This window comes from Lagenorhynchus albirostris, chromosome 4 (assembly GCF_949774975.1).
Source record: "Lagenorhynchus albirostris chromosome 4, mLagAlb1.1, whole genome shotgun sequence".
Taxonomy (NCBI): Eukaryota; Metazoa; Chordata; class Mammalia; order Artiodactyla; family Delphinidae; genus Lagenorhynchus; species Lagenorhynchus albirostris.
The window spans coordinates 147053134-147076460 of record NC_083098.1 but is presented as its reverse complement, the minus strand read 5'-3'; the positions used below and the strand labels follow the sequence as shown (position 1 = coordinate 147076460).

The 23327-nt window shown below is 44.1% G+C and overlaps 1 protein-coding gene across 1 annotated transcript in view; it reads right to left on the bottom strand.

The window, feature by feature from the left end:
• Positions 1 to 23327, bottom strand: part of POLN (DNA polymerase nu) — a 173444-nt gene that overhangs the window by 101369 nt on the left and 48748 nt on the right. The window contains exons 8-13 of the mRNA XM_060148878.1: positions 21346 to 21503; positions 18717 to 18785; positions 17439 to 17499; positions 16681 to 16745; positions 3389 to 3472; positions 2987 to 3082 (exon numbers count right to left, since the gene is read on the bottom strand). Coding sequence (XP_060004861.1) covers positions 2987 to 3082; positions 3389 to 3472; positions 16681 to 16745; positions 17439 to 17499; positions 18717 to 18785; positions 21346 to 21503 — 533 coding nt within the window. The remainder of the gene's footprint in view (positions 1 to 2986; positions 3083 to 3388; positions 3473 to 16680; positions 16746 to 17438; positions 17500 to 18716; positions 18786 to 21345; positions 21504 to 23327) is intronic.

The window sequence follows — 23327 nt, the reverse complement described above, 5'->3', positions numbered from 1 at the left end:
AGGTTCATCTTTTTAAATGTACAGAATAGTGTGACTTGTTCAGCTAAGTAAGAGATTAAAGTTAATATAATATGATTCATGTTGATTATGTCTTTGTGAAGAAAAATTCAGGGCATTGTCTGAATTCTGTGCACAGTGAAGCACCTCGACACCAGAGGAGAATCACATTTCCTCTCTTCTGTTGTTGGTTGTCTGGGAGAGCTAAGGAGTAGCAAAGGGAAGGGCAACACTGCCAGCTGGTGCCCAGATGGAGAATAAATCAGGCCAAGACCCCCAGCTCAGGTGCAGTCCGAGTGGAAACGTGTGCTTTCCCAGGTTCTGCCACCCCTGGGACTTGAGGGCACACTGCCATGTGGCGTTGAAACCCACTCCAGAGTCTCTCCAGCAAGGTGGGTCCTGCCCCTTGCCCTCGCTGTGCTCTGTGAACACACAGCCAACAGTTCAGCCCCAGCAAGTGCTAGTTCTAGGCCATTTGGTTCTGGGGATATAGTGAACAAGTCAGATGAAGTCTTTGATCTGTGCAACCTACATCCTACTGGAACAAGCAAACAAGTGACTAGGTAACTTTATTTTTATTTTTTAAAATTTTATTGGAGTATAGTTGACTTACAATGTTGCATTAGTTTCAGGTGTACAGCAAAGTAATTCGGTTATACATATATTCCTTCTTTTTTAGATTCTTTTCTCATATAGGTTATCACAGGATACTGAGTAGAGTTCTCTGTGCTATACAGTAGGTCCTTGTTGGTTTTCTATCTTATATATAGTAGTGTGTGTATGTTCATCCCAAGCTCCTGATTTATCCCTCCCCCCTACGTTTCCCCTTTGGTAATCGTAAGTTTGTTTTCAATATCTGTAAGTCTGTTTCTGTTTTGTAAATTAAGTTCATTTAAATCATTTTTTAAAAATTAGATTCCACATATGAGTGATATCATGTGATATACACCTTTCTCTGTCTGACTTACTTCACTTATTATGATAGTCTCTAGGTCTATCCATGTTGCTGCAAATGGCATTATTTTTTATGGGTGAGTAGTATTCCATTGTATATATGTACCACAGCTTCTTTATCCATTTCTCTGTTGATGGACTTTTAGGTTGCTTCCATGTCCTGCCTATTGTGAACAGTGCTGCTATGAGCACTGGGATGCATGCACCTTTTCTAACCATGGTTTTCTCTGGATAGATGCCCAGTAGTGGGACTGCTGGATCATACGGTAGTTCTCTTTTTAGTTTTTAAAGGACCCTCCATACTGTTCTCCACAGTGGCTGTACCAACCTACCTTCCCACCAGCAGTGTAGGAGGGGTCCCTTTTCTCCACGCCCTCTCCAGCATTTTGGCAAGTTGTGTGCAGAAAACAAATCGAGGTGAAGGAACAGGTTGTGGCTGGGGGTCTTACTGTCACCTGTGACCAGAGGAGGACTTTCTGGAAGCAATACTTAAGCTGACAATCAGAAGACAGCTGAGCACACTCCGTGGGAAGTTTCCAGACTGAGGAAGGAGCCTGTGAGAAGTGTCCTCAGTGGGGTGCTGGGAGTGAGGAGTGAGGGAGGTCAAAGAAGGGCCAAGTCCAGACCCAGGGCCTGGGGGAGGCACAATCGAGAGCTTGGATGTTATTCTAAGTGGCATGGAAAGCCAATGGGGGACTTCCCTGGTGGCACAGTGGTTGGGAATCTGCCTGCCAATGCAGGGGACATGGGTTCGAGCCCTGGTCCAGGAAGATCTCACATGCCGCCGAGCAGCAAAGCCCGTGCGCCACAACTACTGAGCCTGCACTCTAGAACCCGCAAGCCACAACTACTGAGCCTGTGTGCCACAACTACTGAAGCCCGTGAGCCTCGAGCCCACGTTCCACAACAAGAGAAGCCACCACAATGAGAAGCCCACGCACTGCAACCAAGAGTAGCCCCCGCTCGCCCCAACTACAGAAAGCCCACGCAAAGCCACGAAGACCCAGCACAGCCAAACAAAAAAAAGAAAAAAAGGAAGCCATTGAAGTTGAAGGCAGGGGATCAACATGACTTTTCTAACACTTTTAAAAGATCATTCTGCCTGGATGTGACGAGTCACCAGCAGGGGTAAGCTCACTGCTGGCTCCCAAGGACCAGGAGGGGGACACTGACCAGGGTGGGGAAGACTTGGGGAAGAGGGAAGATGCGAGGCCCTCTCGGGAGCAGCGTTCCCCAGGGGTGGGCATTCACTCGGTGACTGATGCCTGGGCCCCGAGGGCCAGGTGTGGGGACAGTTGGCAAGCGTGGTGCCCCGCCAGGGCTGAGACGAGCAGGAAGTGCGGGGCTGGAAGGGCGATGTGCACAGAGGAGTCTGGAGGGAAGCGTTCCTCGGCTGCAAAATCCAACGCTGAACAAGGCACAGAAAGGATAAGCTGGAGCCTCCACAGCCGGCCCTCAGCAGAGCAACACGTGTCCTCTCGCTCACTGGCCAAGCTCCTTGCTGCAGGCTTCCAGCGGTATCATTATACTCACGGGGTTCTGAATATCTATTCACACTCTGCCATTTGATTAAAGCAGCATCTCACTACACCCTGTCTTTTAAAAAATGCATTCCTCTCAAGGGAAGGGCAGCTAAATTTTTCTAAAACAAACTTGGGGAAAGGAGAAGACTGATGACTTTTCCCATTTCCAGTCTCTTATGAGGGCATGAAACAAAGAAGTCATGACTACATTGTCAAGAATTTGGTTTCCAGAACAAAGTTCCATCAAATTATCCTCTGCAGGAAATCAAGGCAATTTATCGCCTCTGGAAAACTGTACCATAAGCCTCTTTGTCCTCCCTTCATAACTGAAGGGCAACCTTGGGGTGGGGGCAGCTCTCCTGCCGCAGAAAGGAAGTGATGGAACGGAACTGCTCCGTGGTGGTTGCTGCCGGCTTGTGCCACCACAAGGAGCACGGGGCTCTGCAAGGGACTCACACGTGGTGGGAGGTGCTATTGTCTCGGAGAGTGAGGGGACACTTGTCGACCCTTACCACGGCTTCTGATGTGGACGGGTGTCTCCGGAGCCCAGTTTTGGGAAGAGTCTCCTGTGGACACAGCAGGTGCAGCTGCAGCTTGCCAAACAGGATCTGCAACAAAAGCCATTTCACGTGATGAGCGGGTCCCAGATTTGAGAGGACCTGAACATAACAGAGTTAAAGCAACCAGCCAGAGGGGACACACGTGACTAGGTGTGACAAAATGCTTAGATTCTGATTCAGTACTTTTCTTAGATGTAAAGGCTTTGAAGTAATGAATCTCAATGTGAAAGACATGAACAAGTTACACACTTTTCAGATGATCACATAAAATAATGTTTATAAAATCAGAATAAACCTCCCTCTAACCCCTGAACAGGAAGTATATTTAATAAAAGAACTGAAATTTAGCTTTACCTCTCGAAGCTGATTACTGCTTGTTATAAGAAACTGTTCTCCTGCAACAAAATGGGCTTCTTGCTCCAGTTCCTTGAGACGAGACTAGGAATGTGACAGACACAATGTTATTAATAGTTTTCACAACTTAAGATTATTTTTCTCAACATGAGATCTTGCAAGAATAAAAAATAATCTAAAATTTACCAAAATGGACATTACAAAATATATATTTTGACTCATGATGCAATACTCAGGCTCAGAATCACTCTCTTAAGTGCAGTGGACCCAAGGAAACAAACTTAAAGAAGTAAAAATAGTAAATAACACACCAAAATGAAGGAGGGAAAGAAGAAGGAATTCTCCAGCAACATTATGACAAGTAAACGGATCCAGCATCAAACCATAAACCTCAAAACTTCCAAAGTATCCCAAGGCAGAAGAGCTAGGACCAAACTGCATGGTGACCACAGCGATCATGATGCAGGACATTCCCTCCCAACAGAGGAGCAGCTGCAGCGGAAACAAGCAACAACGCTCTGAACAACCACACAAACTGGGGCACGGCCCAGGGCGAGGGGTGGGCGGCATGCAAGGCCCAGGTGGGAAAAGACAAAGGTACCTTATGAAACAGCTGATAAATACGGTGCTGAGCAGAGCAGTAGGACATGCTGAATTTATGAACCCCTCACCCCCTCACCATTTTGGTCAGAAGAAAAGTAGAACATGACCAGGACTTTTAAAAGATTATTATAGGGACTTCCCTGGTGGCGCAGTGGTTAAGAATCCACCTGCCAATGCAGGGGACATGGGTTTGAGCCCTGGTCTGGGAAGATCCCACATGCCGCGGAGCAACTAAGCCCATGAGCCACAACTACTGAGCCCACAAACCACAACTACTGAAGCCCACGCACCTAGAACCCGTGCTCCAAAACAAGAGAAGCCACAGCAACGAGAAGTCCGTGCACCACAACAAAGAGTAGCCCCTGCTCACTGCAACTAGAGAAAGCCAGCGCGCAGCAACGAAGACCCAATGCAGCCAAAAATAAATAGATAGATTTACATATTTAAAAAAATTATTATAGGGCTTCCCTGGTGGCGCAGTGGTTGAGAGTCCGCCTGCCGTTGCAGGGGACATGGGTTCGTGCCCCGGTCCGGGAGGATCCCACATGCCGCGGAGCGGCTGGGCCTGTGGGCCATGGCCGCTGAGCCTGCGCGTCTGGAGCCTGTGCTCCGCAATGGGAGAGGCCACAACAGTGAGAGGCCCGCGTACCGCAAAAGAAAAAAAATATTATTATAAAAGAAAAGAGAGAGCAGAGTCTAAATCAACCAACTCTGAGGAAATATCATCTGCACTCTACCTTTATCAGACAAGAACTGCCTTTCGGCTGAAATACTGAAAGACGTTTACAAATAGGAGCAGGACAAGTACGATACAAAAACTAGCACTAGGCAAAAAGAAGAACCTACAGACAATGGCCTCAGTTAAGGTATGCCAGAATTCTATAGTCAAGGGAACAAATGATGAAAAGAAAAACAAGGAACAAAGCATGAAAAAACAGATAATGGGGACTTCCCTGGTGGTCCAGTGGCTAAGACTCCACACTCCCAATGCAGGGTGCACGGGTTTGACCCCTGGTCAGGGAACTAGATCCCACATGCCGCAACTAAGAATTCGCATGCTGCAACTAAGGAGCCCACCTGCCGCAACTAAGACCTGGCACAACCATATAAATAAATAAAATATTTTTTAAATGTGTTTAAGTGGCTTTTTCTTATTGACAGGAGTTACCTATAGAGTCTGCATATGAGTCTTTTATCACACGCGTTGAAAGTACAATCAAAATCCCAGCTGGTTTTTAAAAAGTAGATCAGAGAATTTTATATGGAAATGTGAAGAACCTGGATTGATAAATACCATGTGGAAGAACAAAGATGGAAGACTGTAGGATATCGAGACATATTATAAGCCTACAGTAACTAAGCCAGGGGAGTATTAGCACAGGGACAGACACACAAAACAAAAAAACAGAAAAGAGTCCAGAAAAAGCCCCACACATACACAGTGACCTGATTTATGACAAAGACACTACTGTAATTCTTAGTGCAGGAAACAGTGGCACTTTTAATAAATTGTGCTTAAATGAATGGAAATCCATCTGGGAAAAATCTTAACTGTACTTTATACCATGCAGAAAAATTAATTTGAAGTGGAGGATAGGCTTAAAATAATACAGCTTATACAAGAAAACACAGGAGAATATCTTTACTAGAGGTCAAAGAGTACTTAGCACACAAAAATTCTCAAACATTTAAGAAATGGTTCATTGGACTTCATGAAAATGAAGAAATTCTGTTCATCAAAGGACATAACTATTGAGAGAGTAAAAAGACAAGCTGTAGACAAAGACAGGGCCAAACAGTAAATACTTCAGACTCTATGGGTCACATATGGTCTCTGTCACATATTCTTCTCTACTTCTGTTTTTTAAAAATTGTAACAACCATTCTTAATTTCAGGCCATATGAAAACAGGCCACAGGATGGGTTTGGCCTATAGACCACTGTTTGTCAAACCCTGGACTGGGAGAAAGTACTTTCAATATATCTTACAAAGGACCCACATACAGAATATATAAACAATTCCTATAAGTAAATAAGAAAAAGTTGACATAAACTTTTAAATAGGCAAATTCTTTGAAAAATTGGATCACAAAAAGAATATATCCAAAATACCATCAAGCATATGAAAAGGTGCTCACTATTATTACTTATCAGGGAAATGCAAATTAACTCCACAATGAAATGTGACTACAGACCCACCAGGATAGCTAAAGTGAAAAAGACTGACAGTACTGTGCTGGTGAGGATGTAGCAAATGGGACTAGAAAATGTTATAACCAATTTGAAGGGCTATTTGGAAGTACCTACTATCGCTAAATATACGCATACCCTGTAACCCAGCAATTCCACTTCTGGATAGAAAACCAAGAGACAAGAGCCCTCTTATCCACCACAGGTTATAGTTACACCACATGAATAGTCGCAGCCACTGCGATCAGTGCCCAACAATGGGAGAGGGTGTAAGGAAATTATGGCACCTTCTTACAATAGGTGCTACAAGCAGTTTTCATTGGCATGCACTTCTGCTACATGCAACCAAACTGGTGAATCCCACAGACAATGTGAGCAAAAGGAGCCAGAACCAAAGAGCCCATGCTGTGTGGTTTACATGAAGCTCAGAATCACCAAGGACAGGGTCAGATGAATGGCTATCTGGGGGTACAGACTGGGAGGGGACAGGAAGGAGACTTCCGGGTGCTGGAAATATTCTATACCTTGATCTGGGTGGAGGTTACATGGATGTGTACGTATATAAAAATACGTCAAGCTGTACACTTAAGATTTGTACCAAGCAGATTCAGGGAAGATGGCAGAGTAGGAGGCACCTGTGAGGTGAGACTTCATCTCCCACCTGGACAGCAACTGCAGGGGAAGAACCCTCTGATGTAATCGTCTGGGAACTCTGGAGTCTGCTGATGGCTTCCAGGGGAAGCCTTGGATGGTAAACCGCAGTTCATTTTGGTCAGTTTCAGCTCTTGGTACCATAGAAGCTACCCACCCCACCTCCCCCAGACAGGAGGCCCGAGGCCAGGAGGCCATGCACCTGTTTCTGGAGCAGCCTGCCCACAGCCTGCAGGAACTGGTGGGGCAAAAAAGACCCTGTACAGATATTGGGGGCCTCTGCTCTGATCACTGATTGCTGCTTCTGATCACAGAGGTGCAGATGAACAGGCCATTGTTGTTGCACTTCCCCCATTATTGCAAGACCCTCTCCCTCCAGCTTAAGTGACTTCCAGGGGACTTAAAGGGCTAGTGCCTTTTTTAACCCCTCTGCATTTTTTGCTTTTTCTCCTTTGAAGCCAGATATTAAAGACAAGGACATTCAAAAATAACTTCACATACATGGGGAAAATTAGAAAGTGACTGTGCATGCCAAGGAAAAGGCTCAGAAAAGAACTGTGAAGACCTTAGGTTTATACTTTAGGTTGATCCTCAACACAGAGACAACCTGCAGCAAATTAAAAAACCCAAGACAATAAACAGAAACAATAACACACAGAAAGAGCAAACTGGGGGAAAGGAGAGAATCTGATTTCCAGAGTTACCACATTATTAGATCCAAATGTCCAATGTTCAACAAAAATATCACAAGACAAACACAGAAACAGGAAAATATGGTGTATTCAAAGGAAAAAAAAAACCCAGAAACTATCACTGAAAAAAAAGACCTAATGGCAAATATATACCAGACACCTTTAAAACAACCATCTTAAAGATGCTCAAAGAACTAAAGAAGGGTGTGAAGAAAGTCAAGAAAACAATGTGTGAACAAAATAGAAATATTAATAAAGAGACAGAAAATGTAAAAAGAAACTAAAAAAGAAATTTTTGGAGCTTAAAAGTATGATAATTGAAATTAAAAAGTCACTTGAGGGTTCAAAGGGAGATTTGAGCAGGCAGAAGAAAGAATCAGTGAACTTGAAGAGAGAATAATGAAAATTATTGAGGCTGAGGAGCAGAAAGAAAAAAATATTGAAGAAAAGTGAACAGAGCTTAAGGGTCCTGTGGGATACCATCAAGCAGACCAATACACACACTGTGGGAGCCCCAGAAGGAGAAGAGAAAGAAAAGGATAGCAAGAATATTTGAAGATATAATAGCTGAAAACCCCTCAAAAATTTTTTTACATCTTTATTGGAGTATAACTGCTTTACAATGTTCTGTTAGTTTCTGCTGTATAACGAAGTGAATCAGCTATATGTATCCATATATCCCCCATGCCCTCCTTCTTTTTTTAAATAAATTTGTTTGTTTGTTTATTTATTTTTGGCTGTGTGGGGTCTTTGTTGCTGTGCGCAGGCTTTCTCTAGTTGTGCAAGTGGGGGCTACTCTTCGTTGTGGTGAACAGGATTCTAATCGTGGTGGCTTCTCTTGTTGCGGAGCACGGGCTCTAGGTGCACAGGCTTCAGTAGTTGTCGCTCACGGGCTCTAAAGTGCAGGCTCAGTAGTTGTGGTGCATGGGCTTAGTTGCTCTGTGGCATGTGGGATCTTCTCATACCAGGGCTTGAACCCGTGTCCCCCGCATTGGCAGGCGGATTCTTAACTACTGCACCACCAGGGAAGTGCCCTCCCTCTTGCGCCTCCCTCCCACCCTCCCTATCCCACCCTTCTAGGTGGTCACAAAGCACCAAGCTGACCTCCCTGTGCTATGCAGCTCCTTCCCACTAGCTACCTATTTCTTGCTGTGATTTATGTCATAGAGTGTTCTGCCTATGTTTTCTTCTAAGAGTTTTATAGTGTCTGGCCCTAATCCATTTTGAATTTATTTTTGTGTATGGTATTAGGGAGTGTTCTAATTTCATTCTTTTACATGTAGCTGTTCAGTTTTCCCTGCACCACTTATTGAAGAGGCTCTCTTTCCCCCACTGTATATTCTTGCCTCCTTTGTCAAAGATAAGGTGACCATATGTGCGTGGGTTTATCTCTGGGCTTTCTCTCCTGTTCCATTGATCTATATTTCTGTTTTTGTGCCAGTACCATACTGTCTTGATTACTGTACCTTTGTACTATAGTCTGAAGTCAGGGAGCCTGATTCTTCCAGCTCCGTTTTTCTTTCTCAAGATTGCTTTGGCTATTTGGGGTCTTCTGTGTTTCCATACAAATTGTAAAATTTTTTGTTCTAATTCTGTGAAAAATGCCCTTGGTAGTTTGATAGGGATTGCATTGAATCCGTAGATTGCTTTGGGTAGTAGAGTCATTTTCACAATGTTGATTCTTCCAATCCAAGAACATGTTATATCTCTCCCTCTGTTTGTGTCATCTTTGATTTCTTTCATCAGTGTCTTATAATTTTCTGCATACAGGTCTTTTGCCTCCCTAGGTAGGTTTATTCTTAGGTATTTTATTCTTTTTGTTGCAATGGTAAATGGGAGTGTTTCCTTAATTTCTCTTTCAGAATTTTCATCATTAGTGTATAGGAATGCAAGAGATTTCTGTGCATTAATTTTGTATCCTGCTACTTTACAAAATCCATTGATTAGCTCTAGTAGTTTTCTGGTAGAATCTTTAGAAAACTAAAGATGAAAACTCCTCAAATTTGATGAAATACATGAATACAAACATCAAAGAAGCTCAAAAACTTCAAGTAAGATGAACTCAAAGAGATGAACGTGAAGACATAATATAATCAAACTTTCAAAAGACAACGACAAAAGAGAATTTTGAAAGCAATGAGAGAAAAGTGTCATCACATACAAGGGATCCTCAATAAGATTATCCTCAGATTTCTCATCAGAGACATTGGAGGCCAGAAGACAGTAGGTTAATATATTCAAAGTGCTAAAAGAAAAAACTGTAAACCCAAAATCCTTATCTGGCAAAACTGTCCTCCAAGAGTGAGAGAGAAATTAAGACATTTCCAGATAAACAAAAGCTGAGGGAGATGTGAACACTACACCTGCCCTGGAAGAAATGCTCAAAGAAGTCCTGCAAGGTGAAATGAAAGGACACTATACAGTAACCTAAAGCTAAATGAAGAAATAATGATCTCAATAAAGGTAAATACGTGAATTATAAAAGCCAGTATTATAACAATTTGTAACTATACTTTTTGTTTTCTATATGATTTAAGAAAAATACAATTATGAGTATAAAAGTTAGTAGTACTGTAACTTTAGTTTGTGACTCCAAATCTTCCTTTCTACATAATTTAAAAAAATTATTAGTTTATATTTTGGGACCCACAATGTATAAAGATGTAATTTTGTGACATCAATAACTGGAAGTGGGGGGACAGAGCTGTAGAAGAGCACAGTTTTTGTATGTCATTGAAGTTAAGCTCATATAAATTCAAATTGGAGTGTTATAACTTTAGGGTGTTAGATGTCATCCCCCTGGTAACCACAAAGAAAAAACTATAGAATATATACAAAAGGAAATGAGAAAGGAATTTAAACATTTCTACAAGAAATCAACTAAACACAAAGGAAGACAGTAATGCAGGAAATGAAGGACAAAAAAGCTATAAGGCATATAGAAAACAAATAGCAAAATGATAGAAGTCAGTCCTTCCTTATCAGTAATTAATTAAATGTAAATGGATTAACTCTCCAATTGAAAGACAGAGATTGGCAGAATGGATAAAAAACCATGGTCCAACTATATGCTGTCTGCAAGAGACTCACTTTAAATTCAAAGAGACAAACAGGTTGAAATTGAAAGGATGGAAAAAGATATTCCATCCAAATATTAATGAAAACAGAGCAGGGATGGCTGTATTAATATCAGACAAAATAGAACTTAAATAAAAACTGGTTACAAGAGACAAAGGATGACATTATATTTTCAATACAGCAAGAAGATATAATATAAGCATTTACATACCTAATGACAGACCATTAAAATATATGAAGAAAAACTAACAGAAATGAAGGGAGAAATGGATAGTTCTACAGTAATAGTTGGGGACTTGAATACCTCACTCATGATAATGGATAGAACAACTAAACAGAAGGTAAGTAAGGAAATAAGAACTTAAGCAATGATAAACCAACTAGAGCTAACAAACATGTACATAACACTCTACCCGACAATAACATGCACATGGGATATTCTTCTCAAGTGAACATGGGATGTTTTCCAAAATAGACTACATGTTAGACCACTAATTAAGTCTCAAGAGATTTTAAAAGACAGATATAGAAAGTATCTTCTCTGACCACAGCAAGTTGAAGTTAGAAATCAATAACAAAAGGAAAACTACAAAATTCACAAAATTGTATAAATTAAACAACACACTTTTAAACAACCAAAAGATCAAAGAAGAAATCAAAAGCAAACTTAGAAATTACTTAGAGATGAATGAAAACAAAACCACAACATACCTGCATATGGGATGCAGCAAAAGCAGTGCTAAGGAGGAAATTTATAGCTATAAATGCTTATATTAAAAAACAAGAAAAATCTGAACTCAATAACCTCACTTCACAACTTAAGGAACTAGAAAAAGAACAGACTAAACCCAAAGATAGCAGAGGAAGGAAATAATAAACATGAGAGCAGAGTTAAATGAAATCGAGAATATAAAAACAATAAAGAAAATCAATGAAACCAAAATTTGGTTCTTTGAAAAGATCAACAAAATTGACAAACCTTTAGCTAGCTAGACTAAGGAAAAAAGAAAAGGCTCAAATTACAAAAATCAGAAATTTAAGTGAACAATATTATGATCAGGGAATTTCCTGGCAGTCCAGTGTTTAGGGCTCTGCACTTTCACTGCCAAGGGCCTGGGTTCAATCCCTGGTCAGAGAACTAATCCCACAAGCCTCACAGTGAGGCCAAAAAAAAAAAAAAAAAAGAAATTACTATCAATTTTACAGAAATAAAAAGGATTATCAGAGAGAACTATGAACAACTGTACACCAGCAGAATGGATAACCTAGATAAAATAGACAAATTCGTAGAAACATAAAACCTACCAAGACTAAATCATGGAGAAACAAAAAAAACTGAATAGACCTGTAACTAGCAAGGAGACTGAATCAGTAATCAAATCTCCCAACAAAGAAAAGCCCTGGATGCAATGGCTTCACTGGTGAATTCCAGCAAACATTTAAAGAAAGAAGTAGTCCAACCTTTCTGAAAATTTTTCAGAAAAACTGAAGAGAAGGAAACACTTCCCAACTCACTTTATAAGGCCAGCATTACCCTGACACCAAAGCCTGACAAACACACTACAAGACTACCTATCAGTATCCCTTATGAACACTGATGCAAAATTCCTCAACAAAATGCTAGCAAGCAGAATTCAGCAGTATATTTAAAGGATTATACACCATGACCAAGTGGAATTTGTTCCTGGAATGCAAGGATGGTTCAACATACGAAAATTAATCAATGTAATATGCCACATCAACAGAATGGATGGGGGAAAACACATGATCACCTCAAATGATGCAGAAAAAGCATTTGACAATATATAACACCCTTTTATGACAAAAACACTCAGAAAAACTAGAAATGGAACAAAACTACCTCCATATAGCAAAAGTCATTAATAAAAAACCCAGAGCAAGCATCACACTCAGTAGTAAAAGACTGAAAGCGTTTCCTCTAAGGCAAGGATGTTTGCTTTCACCACTTCTATTCAACGTGGTATGGAAGTTCTAGCCAGAGCAATTAGGTAAGACAGAGAAATAAAAGGCATCCAAATTGGAAAGGAAGGAATAAAATTATCCCTGTTTGCAGATGACATGATTTTATATGTACAAAACTCTAAAGATTCCACAAAAAAAAACTGTTAGAACTTTCTGAACTCAGCAAAATAGCAGGATACAACATCAACACACAAAAATCAGTTTCATTTCTACACATGAACAATCTGAAATGGAAATTGCAAAAACAATTCCATTCACAATAGTATCAAAAAGAGTAAAATACTTAGGAATTAACTTAACGGAGGAGGTGAAAGACTTATATGATGAAAACTATAAAACATTGCTGAAAGAAATTCAAAAAGACATAAATAAATGGAAACACATCTCATGCTCATGGATTGGAAGGCAATATATTAAGATGTCAGTACTAGTCAAAGTGACCTACAGATTCAATGCTATCCCTATCAAAATCCTAAAGACACTTTTTTTCAGAAATAAAAAAAATCCATCCTAAAATTCATATGGAATCTTAAGGGACACCAAGTAGCCAAAACAATCTTGAAAAAGAAGAACGAAACTGCAGGACCCACACTTCCTGCTTTCAAAACTTACTACAAAACTACATAATAAAAAATAGTGTGGTATTGGCATTAGGACAGATATACAGACCAAGGGAATAAAATACTGAGCCCAGAAATAAACCCTTGCATATATAGTCAGATGATTCTGATAAGGGTGCCAAGACCATTCAGTGGAGAAAGGACAGTCTTTTCAATAAATGGTGCTGGGAAAACTGGATGTCCACATGCAGAAAAATGAAGCTGGACTCTTACCTAACACCATATACAAAAATTAACTCAAAATTCATCAAGGACCTAAATGTAAGACCTAAAATAATAAAACTCTTAGAAGAAGAGAGGAAAAACACGTCACAGCATTGGATTTGGCAATGACCTCTTGGATACACCACCAAAGGCACAGGTAATAAAAGAAAAAAATTTTAAATTGGACTTTATGAAAATTAAAAATTTTTGTGCATCAAAAGACAGTATCAACAGAGTAAAAAGGCAACCCATAGCATGGGAGAAAATATTTGAAATCATATTATCTTCATAAGGGATTAATATTCAAAATACAGAGAGAACTCCTAAAACTCAACAGTAAGAAAAACCACCCATTTCAAAAATGGGCAAAGGACTTGAATAGACATTTTTTCCAAAGAAGACATAAAAATGGCCAATAAACACATTAAAAGATTCTCAGTGTCACTAATCATTAGTGAAATGCAAATCGAAACTACAATGAGATACCACCTCATACACGTTAGGATGGCTACTATCAGAAAACAGAAAACAGTAAGTGTTAGCAAGGATATAGAAAAAATTGGAACCCTTGTGCACTGTTGGTGGGAATGTAAAATGGTACAGGGGCTGTGGAAAAAGTATGGTAGTTCCTCAAAAAATTAAAAACAGAATTACCACAAGATTTAGCAATTCACTTCAGGTTATATGTTCAAAAGAACTGAAAGCAGGATATCAAAGAGATATTTGTATACCCATTTTCATAGCCCGTATTCACAATAGCTAAAATACGGAAGCAACCTAGGTTGCATCCAACAACAGATGAACAGATAATCAAAATGTGGTATATACATACGATGGAGTATTTTTTTAAAAAAATATTTATTTCTTTGGCTGCATCGGGTCTTCGTTGCAGCGCACGGGATCTTCGCTGCAGTGCACGGCCTTCTCGCTAGCCGTGGCATGGGGTTTTTCTCTCTTTAGTTGTGGCTTGGGTTCCAGAGCCCATGGGCTTTGTAGTTTGCAGCATGCAGGCTCTCTCACTGAGGCGCGCGAGCTCAGTAGTTGTGGCGCGCAGGCTTAGTTGCCCCGTGGCATGTGGGATCTTAGTTCTCTGACCAGGGATTGAACCCGCGTCCCCTGCATTGGAGGGCGGATTCTTTACCACTGGACCACCGGGGAAGTCCCTACAATGGGGTATTATTCAGCCTCAAAAGGGAAGGAAATTCTGCAATATGCTACAACATGGATGAACCTTGAGGACACGATGCTAAGTGAAATGAGCTGGTCACAAAAAGACAAATACTGTCTGATTCCACTCATATGAAGCACTTAGAGTAGTCAGAATCATAGAGACAGAAAGAAGAGGGGTGCTTGCCAGAAGCTGCGGGGGCATGGGGGGGAGAATGGGGAGTTATTGTTTAATAGGTATAGAGTCTTAGTTTTATGAGATGAAAACATTTATGGAGATGGATGGTGGTGATGGCTGCACAACAACATGAATGTACTTAACACCACTGAACTGTGTAGTTACAAATGGTTATGATGATAAATTTTATGTGAAGTGTACTTTATCACAATAAATTTTAAAAGATTTGCACTATTAATTGTGTATAATTTCTTTCTCAATAAAAAAATTACATAAAAAGAAAAAATCAGTTGCAGGTTTATAAACCTAAGTGTGAAGGCTAATGAAAATAGCTTCAAACATAACACATGAGAGTATTTCATGAGCTTGAAGTAAGGAAAGCTTTCTTAAACAAGATGCAAAAAGCACTAACCATAAAGAAAAAGATTGATAAATTGTGCACTACATTAAAAATTAAGAACTTCTGTTGGTCAAAAGACCCCATTAGGAGAATAAAAAGGTAAGACAGAGAGGGCAAAGGTATATGTAACCGGCTTGTAACCAGAATATATATCAAGATGTCCTAAAAATCAGAAAGCGATAGACAAAAACCTCAATATAAAAATGGGTAAAGGGCTTCCCTGGTGGTGCACTGGTTGAGAGTCCGCCTCCCGATGCAGGGGACACGGGTTCGTGCCCCGGTCTGGGAAGATCCCACATGCCGCGGAGCGGCTGGGCCCGTGGGCCATGGCCGCTGAGCCTGCGCGTCCGGAGCCTGTGCGCTGCAACGGGAGAGGCCACAACAGTGAGAGGTCTGTGTACCGCAAAAAAAAAAAAAAAAGGTAAAAATTTTGAGCAGATCCTTTACCAAAGAGAAACTCCTAATAGCCAACGATGAGGTAAAAGCTATTCAACCTCCTCAGTAATCAGGACAATAGAAACCAACATCGTAACAAGATACCATTACGTCCTCACCAAAATGGCTCTACTAAGAGGCCAGTGGACCCGTGCGAGGGAGGATGCGCAAAGACAGAACCCCGTGTGCAATTCTGGCAGCTGTGACTTTGGAAAGCAATTCGGTGTTGTCTGATAAAGCTGCACCAGCAGCCCACCCTGCCTTGTACCCTAAGAAGCATGTGCCCACGGGCCCAGGAGATGTGCTCAGGCGTGCAGCACAGTTTGTAATGCCTGCAAACTGGAAATGACCCTGATGCCATCAACAGTGGGATGGAGTCCTTCAACGGAGGACAAGGCACCAAAGGACACGGACTAGAAGCTGAGACACAGGGGCTGAGTGAGAGAGGTCAGACACCACCGCTAACTTACAGTTCCTTCAAAAGGAGAGACGACTATATCACTTAGGTTTTGAAGTGGAAAACTGTAAAGAAACCCAACAACGTTACGACTATAAAAGTCAGGACGGGGGTTGCTTTTGGCAGCAGGAAGAGGGTTCTGATAGGGCAGGGCAAGCAGGGCTTCTGGAAATTCTCTGCTTTGACCTAAGTGATGGTTATACCGGAGTTTCCTTTAAAATAACTTAAGTGGAACTTTTAATGCATCTTTTTTATGCATCTTTATGCATCGCTCTGTATTTTTTATTTTTCACAGTTAGAAAACTTTGATTTTGCTTCTTTAAAGAATCCAAGAAACGTCACCAACTACAAGGGGCAATGTCCTTGCAAGAACCTAAGTTTGGAGAAGGTCAGTGGGTATCCATTAAACCATGCACACATCCACATGGAGAGTACCCAGATGTGATGCTTGTTTCAATCCTTTCAAAGCGTGGTACTCCGCTGCAGGAGTCAGAGATAGGAGGAACAGTGCCACATCAGTCTGGGACAAACAAGGAAGGGAAGAAAAGGAAAGTCACCCGAGAACTGCCAAGGGAACCAACTCATCAGACAGGAGAGAGCTAACACATGCAAACAGTCTGACAGAAGAATGTACCCCAAGAAGTGCTGAAGTCCTCTTCATCTCTTCCTTGTTCACCTGAATGCTGTGGCTTTCCATCACTGTGATTCAAAACCAAAGCAGATAAAAATCTGTACTGCAGCACCAAATCATTTCTGAGAAAGACTACAGTGCCAGGAGCAAGCCTCATCCCCCGATGAGGACCAAGATGACAGTGCGAGCTTGGCAGCGTCCATGAGGGTCAGTACTGGAGCCCAGCAATGGTGGCAGTGGGCATGGGGACACTCTGGATGGAGAGTCACCCCCGGCCGCTCAGCTGCCATGCTGGGCGAGGCTCTGCTCTCCCAGGTGCCCAGCAGGACAGGGCGGGTCAGGGGCTAAGAGCAAAGGCAGAGCAGAGCCTGCAACAGTGTTTGCAAGGGGTTCTCACGAAGCAGAAGGGTCCATCACACCAGGACCAGGACAAGTGCTGACCTGGAAAACATCCAGAGAGGCCTCCTGCCCCCACCACTGCTCTCAGGGCTGTGGGAGTCCGGCAGGACACCTGCAGAACAGGCAGTACAGAAGCGATACCACGTGACCCAGATGTTAGAACCTTAGAGTCCTTCTAGCCCAAGAGGTGATGCGGTCCAATCCCTCTTGTTAGAGAAAGGGAAAGTTAAGGGCTCACTACCTCTTCGGTGCCCATATGATGCACTGCCCACCCCAAACTAAGTCAAGAGAAAACAGTCTTCCCAAAAGGTACAAAGAACTCTCTAGAAGGATGACTGGGCATCATCTTTAGGGTACCTTACCTGCCAAAATTGGTATCAGAGGAAGCTCCAAAGTACAAAACAGTTGCCATAAACCGTAAACCTGTTTCATAGGAAGAAATGACATCAGTGTTACTTTTAAACTATTATTCCTACCTGCGTTTGCTGAACAGCCTACTTAATTTCATTGAGCAACTCCTCTGGTGGGCATGGTTGGTTCCCCTATCCTCCTTCCTAATAAAATCCCTATTTTTGTCAAGTATCCTATTTTATTACCAAGCCCTAGTAGAGATATTCAGAAATACCTGGTAGGACAAGTCCCACTCCCAATTTTCTTTAATCTTTCTTATTTTTAAGTGTGATTTAGGTATTTGTGGACTTTTAGTCTCCCATTTTAATTTCAAAATAGGTTTTCTGAATTCCCAAAAATTTAACTAGAATTTTCCTCGATTTTGCACAGACTTTATATATTAATGTGGGGTGACGTGCACCACCTTCATCTACTCGGATCACCTCCCATGCTCTTTATCAGGGTTTCCATCTGAGAGCCCTCTGCCTCGTCTGTCCTTCTGCTGTGCCCTCACCTTCTCGGCTGCCCCTAGGACCCATGCTCTTGGCCCTGGAAGAAGGGTAGATGCCCTCCAGGCCACATCAGCTGGGCTCCTTCTCTGCCCTCGGGCTGGTTCTGCCCATTCAGGGGCGGGAGGAGAGGGAAGCGGGTTTCCCCTGCACCAGCCCACGGTGCACTTCTGGCCCCAGTCCTTGGCCTGCAGCCACCACTTCTGGCACCCAGCTCCTGGCCAGCAGCCCCCTGCATGGCCACTGCTTTCCCAGGGTCCCTGTAACAGCCCGCCCTTTGAGCCCAGGGGTGGAAAGCTTCCAGCCAGTGCCTGCCCTGCAGACTTCTCCGTCCCTTCTGGCCCCCTGACTCCTGCCCTTGCTGTGGTTCACAGTGCCTTCACTCAACCCTTCCTGACAGGTCCTTCAAATGACCTCTGCTTCCCAATGAGACTGAGTGGAGCTGTGTCCATCACTACTAACTGAAATAAACTCTTAGCTTTTACGTTAACTGCAGGGTTAGAAACATTCCAATTGAATTGAGTCTTTAAAAAAATGTTACAATTGTTGTCAACCTATAGAAAACATTTAAACATTTTCAGGTCTTATCATCTGGACTGCCCTTCTATGAGTGATGCGCAGGTTCACTTGGCCTCAGAACCCCGTTTCCTGCACAAAGACACTGAGGGTACTGTTTCCTGTGAGCATGGTTGCGAATGAACGACAGCCCTTGGACAGTGAAGTTACAATGAAACGCCTTGCCTTGAGCTGGGAACAAAGGCCCATCGTAAGTCTGTAGAGCACCCTCAGGTTCGCATGTACATTCTGATTCTTTAAAAGATCAAAAGAATTCAACATTAGGCACATTTGGCAGCAACGTTCATCACAATCTAGGAAGTGGCAGTGTTTCCTCAGCAGAGAGCACACGTCTGGTGCCGCCACCCATCGCCTCAAGCAGAGCAGTTCCCACACTTCGGAAGATACTTTTCAGGCAAATTCAAGCTACCTATTGCTTTCTTACTTTCTCCCCAACCCAGTTTTCCTCATTTTACAGGAAATGACCCACAAAGGAGCTAAGTGCCCAAGGTGCAAAGATCGCATGGTGGTAGAGACAGACCTGGCCCCTCGGCTTGCCCCTCTACCCACCGTGGGCGTCTGGGAGCCAGTGCCTCGCCCACACTCACCGCCGGTCCCCCGTCCCAGACACACACAGAGACCCTGGGAGGTGGGCCAACAGGGTCTATGTCCAGCTGACCAAGAGGGCGGTGGTGAGCCGCGGCCCCGACAGTCAGTCGAATTCTGCCCCCCTGCGCAGAGCCCTGCGTCCCCACTGCACCCCTCCTGCTGCCACACGCCCCCCAGACTCCAGGTGCCTGGCCTCAGTTTAGAGACACACACACCGCCACCCCCGCCACGATGATCGGCGGCTGGCTGTGCACCCCGCGTTTGTCTTGCCGCCATCCCGGGTCTTGGCTCTCCCGGGAACCACTAGCTGGGAGGCACCACGAACACGTCCACGTGAACGCGTCGACTGTGACCGGCAGACGGCCACCGCCCTGCTGCCTGAACGCGCCTCCCGACGGCAGCGCTGAGCCGCGAGGCTTTCCCGGGACGGCTCGCGCTCGGTGACGGAGCTCCAGCCCCTCGCGGCTCAGCCCGGCCGCAGCTCGTCATCTTCCTTCTCGCCATCCGAGGTCTCCCGCCTCCCCGACAGGAGCCACACTCTCATAAGTCCTCACTGCTTCCCTGCTGCTCCTTGACCCGGACCGCGCTTTCCTTTCCCCTCCTTTCATACCACTGCCCCAGGGCAGCAGGAGACCCTGCGGAGCAGCGGGACGCCTTCCACCTCCAGCAGACGCATTGCTGCCCTGTTTAACAAGATACGAGCTGAAGTTCATCCCAGGCAGCCTCCTTCCCGCCCGGTGTGTGGAGGAGGGCCTCGGGCGAAGCTTCCCGGTGGGACCATAAGGCAACGGTGCGCGGGGAGCGACTGAGTCGCACAGCTCTGGGAGCAGCTGCTCGGTCTGGGTGAGGGGCTCCAACTTCTCGCCAGGGAGAAAACACACCCGCTGGAGCTGGTGCTTTGTTCCGTGCAGCCACTCCCATCCCTAACTTGCACGTGTGTATACTGGAAAGAAACTATACTTTAGAGTCAGAAATCCAAACTCTGAACTGAACCATGACCTTGGGCAAGGTGCGTGTACATGAACCCTTCTGCACCTGGGTTCTCCTCTGTAAACCTGGGCTAACACAGAGGCGGACAGCTCCCTCCTTCAGCAATGATATCTCGGCTTGTGTCTGGGGAAGTTCCCACTCCAGCAGCATGGATCTAGGGAGACTGCCAATCTCCACACCCTGCCTGCCCTGCCGAGGGGCGGACATGTGACACAGTCGTGGAAAGGAGACTCTAAGTGCTAAAACTTTGAATCTTGGACAAAAGTGTCGTGTAGAGAAAATGATCACAGCTCATTGCTGACCCCCGGCCCGTGAGCTCCTGCTGCCTGGGTCCCCAGACCCGCCTGACACCTGTCTTCCCAAAGCCTGGTTCTGCTTTTCCTCCGAGGCTCTGAGCTACCCCACATTCCTCTGACAAATCTCTTTTTAAATTAAGGGAGACTGAGTTTCTGTATTTCCAACCCCAAGCCTCTATCTGACACAGATCCCTCCTCAACTGCGGGTCTGTAGGATCAAGCACCCCAAGCAGCGACCAGCCCCAGCTCAGCCCCGGCATGCAGGGCAGGCTCACGTGGCCTCCTGCGTGGCCTTCTAGTCGTGCTTTTAACATGTGCCTGTTAACTTACACCCGGCAAGTCTGAACAGAGTGGCCTGATGGTGGCCGGCGCTGCTCCCGCTGGGACGCCTCCTCTGGCCCTGCTGTGCGGCCATGTCAAGTGTCCCTGTTGCTGGGCTCCGGGCAGGTTCCAGAGCTGCAAGCACCCGTGCTTCTCCAGACAGTGGTTCCTAACAACTGGGTGCATCTTGAAAGAGGGGGTCAGAGAGACAGACCTGGGCAGTCTTACAGTTCCCCCCGCTGGGACTGAGGAGAGGCCTTCCTAGGCCTCGGCCACAGCAGCTGTGTCACCAGCATGAAGAATTTATAAACAAGCAGCTCTCTGCTCACAGAGCTGGCGACTCTCTGACACAAAGAATCCATTTAGAAGAACCACTCTTCGGACAGCACCTCCCAGGAACAGTTGACAGAGATCACCCATCTTTATTCAGTATCCTCTACCAGAAATGTCAGGGTAAACAGCATTTCTGCTGAATAAGTAAAAATGAATGTCAGCAATGTTTTTTTTTTACTACTGGACTATCTATGAAGTAGAAGAAGTTCCTAGAGGAAAATTTGGGTTGTATTAAGGTTGATAAACCTTATCTTAAAACAACTCACCACAGTCGTTCTTGAGGAATTTCCATATGTGCTGTTCACCTTAACTGTGATGGAGTTTCCAAAGTATTTTGCCACTAAATCTTCAAAAGAGGGTGCAGTATCAGTAGGATCTATAAGCCATGCAGCAATTCTGGGATCTAGCCCTACAAAATCAGCAACTACAGAGAAAAAGATCATTTAATCATTCTAAGAAAAATGAATAGTTACACTTTTCCCTGCTTTAACAAGGTTCTCAAGGTTCAAATTAATAATTATGGTACTACCATCCCCTCAAATCACAGACCTAAGTACCAAAGTGATGCTCCCTCACTCCTAAAGAATGCTGAGCCTTTGATAAGAGTGGCCCCCACACACCGGGTCCCACACAGCCAGTCTCCATGGGGAATCCATCCCAAAGTAACGCTCTCAAAAACGCTGCAAGAGACAGAAGTCAGAATCCTCGGCCACACCCTTGCCTTCTCCTCCCAACTCTTCTCCCTGCTCTGGAGCCTCTCTGCCCCACACACCTCTTTTCAACCACACATGTCCCCGCGTCCACTCTTTCCAAGCCTCCCCTCCCCCACCCTCCTGCTGGGCTGCCTCCCAGGCCACCCCTAACCCTGCATCGGGGTGTCAGGAGAAAAGCCTCTCGAGCGAAGGAGGAGCGGTGGAGCCGCCTGAGCACACGGTGGCTGGTGGGCAGTGTACGCGAGGATGAAGATACCGGACATTCTGTTCAGTCACCCTGAGGTGAGGAAACCCTGTGAGCCAGCTCGTGGGCTGCACCGTGATGTGTGAAAAGAGTGGTGGTAGAAGGCTGCCTGTGAGCCTGGGAGGCCACGTCACCCCTTAAGTGTAGTTTTCTTGTCTGAAAACTGGGAGAAAAGTCACTGTAAGTATCCATGGGACACATATGAAGGTGCTTTTCAAAAAATAAAAGTGATGGGGACTTCCTGTTGGCACAGTGGATAAGACTCCATGCTCCCAATGCAGTGGGCCCGGGTTCAATCCCTGGTCAGGGATCTAGATCCCACATGCATGCCGCAACTAAGAAGCCCATGAGCCGCAACTAAGGAGCTGGCAAGCTGCAACTAAGGAGCCCGCCTGCTGCAACTGAGCCCACAAGCCATAACTAAGGAGCCCGCTGCTGCAACTAAGACCTGGTGCAACCAAATTAAAAAAAAAAAAAGAGCCCTATAAGAGTATGTCCTACTATTATTAAAAAAATAAAATAAAGTGGTATTTGCTAAATACATTCTAGTACCAGAGTATTTTAGACATGGAGAGGAGTTATAAAAGGATGGGGAGACTGATAAATTAGGACGTAAGTCTGAATCCTAAGTGACAGCTTTCTGAAGTTACTTTAACATTTTGAAGTGTGATTTACAAAAACAAGGACTCTGCCTTTAAATAAAACTGTAATCTTAGATTACATCACACTAAATATATTTTCTGGCGCCTTTAAATCATAGTAGTCTAAGAGATTTATATTTACCAAAGCAGCCAGTATCATCACTTTTTTGTTTGATGCGTGGGATGTCTCCTATGTTGGCAGATATGGAACTTGGGTTGACAGGAAGCCTGTAGGCACTCTGGCTACTTGCCGCCCAAGTCAGCCGTCATGACTTCATGTAACCATGTCTGCCAACACTGACCAAGCCAGATTATTTCATTCTACTTGCCTTTTCAAAGCTGTAATGTTCCAAAATTAAGGGCTCTTATCAACATTTTTTTAATTATAATTTACTTTTTTAAAAACTTTTTTTTTTTTTTTTTGTGGTACATGGGCCTCTCACTGTTGTGGCCTCTCCTGTTGTGGAGCACAGGCTCCGGACATGCAGGCTCAGTGGCCATGCTCACGGGCCTAGCTGCTCCATGGCATGTGGGATCTTCCCGGCCCAGGGCACGAACCCGTGTCCCCTGCACAGGCAAGCGTACTCTCAACCACTGCGCCACCAGGGAAGCCCTAAAAACATTTTTATTGGAGTATAATTACTTTACAT